This window comes from Oncorhynchus masou, chromosome 28 (genome assembly GCF_036934945.1).
Source record: "Oncorhynchus masou masou isolate Uvic2021 chromosome 28, UVic_Omas_1.1, whole genome shotgun sequence".
In the NCBI taxonomy this organism is placed as follows: Eukaryota; Metazoa; Chordata; class Actinopteri; order Salmoniformes; family Salmonidae; genus Oncorhynchus; species Oncorhynchus masou.
The window spans coordinates 52178539-52185285 of record NC_088239.1 but is presented as its reverse complement, the minus strand read 5'-3'; the positions used below and the strand labels follow the sequence as shown (position 1 = coordinate 52185285).

The following is a 6747-nucleotide window of genomic DNA, read 5'->3' as shown; positions in this document are numbered from 1 at the left end:
AACCCTAAACCTAACCCTCTAACCCTAACCCTAACTCTAACTCTAACCCTAACCCTAACCCTAAACCCTAAACCCTAACCCTAACCCTAAACCCCTAACCCTAACCCTAAACCTCTAACCTCTAACCCTAAACCTCTAACCCTAACCCTAACCCTAACCCTAAACCTCTAACCCTAACCCTAACCCTAAACATCTAACCCTAACCCTAAACCTTTAACCCTAACCCTAATGTAAATGCAAACTGAGTGTGATGGAATCTGATGGTGTGCACTTGTCCATGGTGCATCTCCAGGGTAATCAGGACATGCTGGGAATGAATCTGATATCCAGCATGGACATCTCATCAGCATACCAATTCCTCTGTGTAACCAGGGCAAAACTAATAGATTTGGCGCCCTCTAGCAGCCATTTTCTGTACACTGTAAAATGAAAACTTCCCCCTTTCCCATATTTTCACTAGATGGCCATGGCATGCTGCACAGTCTTATGAATAAGGAATTAGCTGTTTGGTCTTGAATGAGGGTTAGCGTTCAGCTTATGTTAGGGGTGAGGTTAAGGTTATGGTAAAGATGTTGTGATGAATACATACCAAAAGCGTTGTATTAGATTTAGGGCTGGGACAATGATTATTTAATCGTGTAACCAACAGTTTACCCAATAGCATTTTTTTTTACATGTTATGGGTAATGTTGGTAATCATTTTACAAGCAGAATGGTGCATGTCAAGAGATTTTATAATTATTTTTGTTCCTGATGCTTTTTGTTTCTCTCAGATGTATTTCAGACACATCAAATCATACTTCATTTTGAATTATTTTTGGAACATGTTTTGCCATGTATGAATGTGGTATTCAATGTGTTTCTATAGGTTATTAACAGTGAAGCCAAATTCAATGTTTTATTTAAAAAAAACTTTTTATACATACAGGGGTCCTGCAATTCTAAATCACATAGCTAAATGATCTATGGTATGACATCTTAAAACAATTATATGCGTTAGCTTAGTAGAACCCCGCCTGTAACTGTTATGACAAAAAAAACATGACAATTTGCATGACAATCGCTGCCCAAAATTCCATAATCGTCATAGCCCTAATTACAGTCAATCCACCCAGGCACCAATCACCCTGTTGGGTGCAACATTCCTGTCATCCAGGACGATTCCATGGGTTCCATGTGGGATAATCTCGGGAGTGCCCTTGGAGCAGTGGCCTTTCTTCCCACCAGATGACTCAGGGTTATCATTGAATACTCTGTTAGGAGGTGGGAAGTTGAAGCGTGTATTAACCACAACAGTTGTTATTGTTTGTGAACAGGGCCTGCAAGCCACTGCAGCCTGGAACCCCCTGCGGAAGTTCTCATTGAAGAAGCCATAGATGATGGGGTTAATCCCACTGTTAAAGAAGGCCAGCCAGTGAGCCACAGGGAATAGGTAGCTGCTGAGGAAGTCAATCTGCTGCGTGTCCAGATCCCTATAGTCAGTCAGCAGCATTAACGTCCACAGAGGTAGCCATGACACCATGAAGAGCACAGCCACCATGGTCAGCATCTTGATCACTTTAACACGGCGTTGGGAGCGGGCCCTTCGCACTTTTGCCAGCCTCACCTGCCTCAGGTTGATAGAGAGCTTGGCAGCGATGCAGCCATACATGATGCTGATGATGCCCAGGGGGGCCAGGTACACGTGCACAAAGATGACCATGGTGTAGACCCGACGCATCTCGGGTCGGGGCCAGTTCTCGAAGCAGACAAAGACAGGGTAGGTCTGGTTGTCCTGGAGCATGTAGGTGTCCTCCAGCTGGATGACAGTCAGGTTGGCGGCCGAGGGGCAGATGACAGCAAACGCCAGCACCCAGATGAAGAGGATGGTGAGGAGAGCAGTCACGGGCCTTATCCGATGTCTAAAGGGGTACACAATACCTGTGAACCTGAGAAAGGAGGGAGAGGTAGAGAAAGAAAGAGAGACATCACCCTTCAGATGGCACCAGCGGCATTGTGAATATTACTCACTGATTATTTGTGCAAAATTATTATCACAAAATGCAATATAGTCCCTGTATTAGTAAAGCAATTAAACATTTCTCTGTCAGCCATTACTAGATCCCCTCTTCTTTTCCAGTCCTTTACCATCATTGAGATGGTAATAGACCATTCTTTTGATCATCCATTCTTTACCATCATTAAGGCTACCCAATAACAAAACGCTGAATATGATGAAAGAGGACCCTTTACAAATGTGTGGCTTGACACTTAAAGCAATGAAATTCACAAGAGCACAACCAGATGTGGGACAGGGCTAGTGTGGTGGTCTATCAGACTAGCCCACTGGGGTATTACCTGTCAACAGCTATGGCCACCAGAGTGAAGACTGATGCTGACACTGACATCCCCTGGACCAGGTTGCTCATGGTGCATGTAATCTGGCCAAATGGCCATCCTGAAAAGACAAACTTCATTACACAAGCAGTAGCCTGGTTGCCAGTCTGTTTCTGCTCTCCCTCGCCGACTCATTAAAGAATTGTCATGCCAAACATGTTTGGCTTATGACAGCAATGGAGTCAGCACGAGCAGATCTGGGACCAGGCTACATATACATAGCTGGCAGGGATTAAGAAGGACACTATTGATTTGTTGTTTCATTGTGTATATTTAGGTTTTCTTAATGTTTTGTATACTCAGTGTAAATATATGTGAAGGGAGCAAAGGGGTGAAATGGTGGGAAAACGCATACATGTAATAGATATTCACTTTTTAAATCATATCAACACCAAGTTGATTGAAATTCAGCGTTTTCACTCCACTCCACAGGGAAACCTTTGATAAATACAAAGAAAGTCCCATTTGAATCAAAATACCCAAGAGGTTAAGAAAATGTTAAATCAAAGCAGACTGGGAATTTAGCTGGCTGGATTTAATGATGCAGACAAAAGGACTGCAGAACAGTTCTGAACACTCATTCCCAAAGCAACAAATGTATGCACCAGTAGTAACTATAATTTGTCACGACAAGTGTCCCAATAATGAGTCCAGGCTATAACAAGCAAAACTCCCCACCTGATATCAGGCTGTCAATCAAAGTAGTTGGAACACAGAACACTCCAATGAGCAGGTCACTGATGGCCAAGTTGAGGATGAAGAGGTTAGTGACAGAGCGCATGTTGCGGTTCCGGAGGACCACCAGGGAGACCAGCACGTTCCCCCCGACACAGAGCAGGAGAACCACCCCATAGCATAGGATGTAGCTGATAGCCATGCCCGTGGAATGCAGGTAATAAGGCATATAGGTGCGGTTGGCGCTGTCCATAGCGACACTGTGCATTGTGCCGCTGTCCATAGCAACGCCGTGCATGTTGCTGTTCACAGCAGTTTCATTCAGTGACGCAATCTCCATTTTCACAAGTCCCCTTCCAAGTGGAATCACATTAGAAAAATGAGGTATAGTGTAAATTTTGCCATTAAAAACTTTGCAAATACAGACAGATTTCTTTTTAAGAAAAGGAAAGAATAGAAAAGGAAAACGATCAGATCGGTGTTCAAATACTATTGAAGGTATTGGAAAGACATTTGGGAGTAAGTATTTGGATATTTTTTATTTGTAAAGACAAATAGTTGAATATTGGAATGTATTTAGAAATACTCAAATACACTGACTCAAATACACTCCCATGCATTTAACCCAGGAATTTGAAAATATTATTTGAAATAAGTATTTGGTAGTTGGCTATTTATAGGAAATTATTTGAAAATCCTCAAAATCCTAACAAATAATCAAATACAGATGTATTTGAACACAGTTCGAAAATGATAAAGCCATACACAACAACATTCTCTCAAAAAAATGTCATCATAACCATACTCATTCAGGAAAGGTTGACATTTGGACAAATCCCCTCCATCATTATTTATTGTTATTATATTTTACTATAACTTTATCAAATGGCACTTTATGTTCTTACTGAAACAATTGCTTTACTGTATAAGCTCAGCGAGAATGGTGAGTGAAATTCATATGACTGAGAAGACCAAAGTTCCCATTTCATAGAAATCTGCAGGATGAGTATTGTCAGAGAGGGACTTACCTTTGGAAGAGCTCCACAATAGTTATTTTGTCCGGTCTTGTCTGTGCAGCAGGTACGCTCTACTGTGCCTCGTAATGACTCTAGTCTGTCTCTAGACCCGCATCAGCATCCCTCATACTTTACAATGATTAGGCTACTGTACCACATGACAGTGCAACCAATAAATGCAGCCTATACTACAGGATGAAAAAATGATATTTATGTAAATTCATGCTTTCCATTTGGATTTATAGTAAGCCTACAGAGCAATTTAAATGAAATTTGATGATCAGACTATAGTTCCTTGAAATAGCCTAATCTATTTTCCCCACCACTATAAGACTGTTGCCTATTCATTATCCTGAATAATGACACAACAACAAGTGAATTAGACACTTCCAGATCTGTCTAGAAACATGTAAATGGAGTGTAAGCTACTGTATGTATGATCATATACAGGGAGAGTTATTAGGAAAGTCCCAAGAGACTTGAAATCAACAGGTAACAAAGTAGCTAGCAGATGTGACTGTACAGTATAGATACCAGCAGTGGTGTAAAGTACTTAATTATTATTATTTTTTAAACATTTAAGTACTACTTAAGTCGTTTTTTTGGGTATCTGTACTTTACTATTTATATTTTTGACAACTTTTACTTTTACTGTCTACCAGTGGACATCTAAGAGGGTGGCGAAATCCTGTTCCATTTCAATTACTTGTTAGGTCTCTCACTTATGGGTAGTGTCTCCTTTTATGGGCAGAGTCAAGGAAGGTCCAATCACAAAACGTCTGTCGTAGAGAGACTGGAGCAACGGACAATAGTGGACCACTCCACTTCCTATATGGGCCTGTAGTTCACTCCTATCTTCGCTTTATGGATTTGATCAACTTGGACATCTGCTTTCCTGCTAAACTGTTCACATGTGGACCGTCAAGGACCCCACCGAACATAAGAAAGCTCATTGAGCTCACAATGAAGAAAACTTTTCAGTCTGTAGTTCATGGCTAGCTCTTGCCCACTTAGCTACCTACTTTGTGGTGCTTATTCCCACCTAGGTGGAAAAATAACATTTTTGACAGCTATGAAAAACGCACATTCTCTTCCACTAACAACATGCTTGCTATAGCTTGGCTACCAAAGTGAACACTAGCTAGCTAACAACATGTTTGCTATAGCTAGGCTACCAAAGTGAACACTCGCTAGCTAACAACATGTTTGCTATAGCTAGGCTACCAAAGTGAACACTAGCTAGCTAACAACATGTTTGCTATAACTAGGCTACCAAAGTGAACACTAGCTAGCTAACAACATGTTTGCTATAACTAGGCTACCAAAGTGAACACTAGCTGGCTAACAACAGTCTACGAGCTACACGGTTACAGTGTCGAAAAGTGTCAATGCTCGAGCTTAGGCAAATTCTAGCCTCAAACGTCGGGTACGATAGGCTACCACTCCACGCTCATCGTCCTCCCAGCTTTTGGGTGAACAGACAACTGAACAACCCATACTTGCCCATACTGAGCACAACTGGGCTGAGGTTATGGACATTCTCCCCCCGTATATGCGGTTTGACAGCCTAGCATTAGGGGAAGATGACTTGATCATAGACGACAATGAAGACGATATACTGTGTCTCTTCCATAGAGAAGAGGAGGTGGAGGAGGAACTCAAAATTGACTGGCCTTCTCTGTTGGGAGGACAGAATCCTGAGAGGGACAGGTTCGAGGGAAAGAGGCTTCTGTCCTGTACCACCTCGGGATAGCAACGTATCCCAGCCATACCAGCCTGCTTGTTGTAGGCCAAATGCAACTGGGACAAGCCCATATCTGGCAAAGCCCTAGCCAGGGACTGCCATGGTATTGCACGATATGGAGGATCTGGGGTTCTTCCAGCCTCCAGTCTGAACAGCCACCTCAACCTAGAATGCCGTGCCTCTGCTCTCTCTGTCCTGACTTTCCCTGAGAAGTTGGGATGGTTTTCTGCCTCCATCCACCACAAGGTGGCATATCAGAGCGAGCTACTGGAAGAGATGGGCAACCTCCTTGACAAGAGCGAGCCAAACTCACTACTCTTCGAAGAGATCTGTGTAGTTTCAAACCTCATCCTCTGCGCCTCCAGGGGAGCTAACCAAGGCTGTGGGTGAGTCACGAGTGGGTGAGAGAGCTCTGTGGCTGAACCTGTCCAGCCTCACAGAGGAGAAGGCAGACTTCCTAGATGCTCCCATCGAGCCAAAGGAACTGTTTGGCCCCACTGTCGCTACTATGCGGCAGAGTGTGGAACTGCAGCAGAGCAAAAGGAGGGGCTTTCGACCCGGATCCTGTCCCGACACAATTTCCACAATCCAAATCCAACTTCCACAATCCAAGAGTCCAAGTCAAACTAAGATTCTTTATTTTCTGAGCTCAGAGTTACACAGTGCAGTGTAGACACTGAATTCCGAAGCATTGGGTTATATGCACATATCTTTATAGTTTCCTGTTCTTGGGCGGGACCTTCAGTTCTCCATTTATCCATACAAGGACACAGGAGCAAGCTGGTTTGCAACACAGGATGATACTCCCAAGAACAGGAGATTATAATAGGATAGATTCACAAGGTTAGTCACATACTCAGTTATATGGACACATACAATACAAATTTCCCCATTACACGAGCCAGTGTGCCAATTCTGCAGGAAGAGGTCAGGGGT

At 43.0% G+C, this 6747-nt stretch overlaps 1 protein-coding gene across 1 annotated transcript; it reads right to left on the bottom strand.

Moving 5' to 3' along the window:
• Positions 1-884: 884 nt before the first annotated feature.
• LOC135518622 (neuropeptide FF receptor 1-like) lies at positions 885-3391 on the bottom strand. Its single transcript, XM_064943779.1, has 3 exons — positions 3055-3391; positions 2338-2437; positions 885-1928 (listed from the first exon to the last, which is right to left on the bottom strand). The coding sequence occupies exons 1-3, from the start codon at positions 3389-3391 to the stop codon at positions 1103-1105; spliced, it is 1263 nt and encodes a 420-aa protein (XP_064799851.1). The 3' UTR covers positions 885-1102.
• Positions 3392-6747: the final 3356 nt, after the last annotated feature.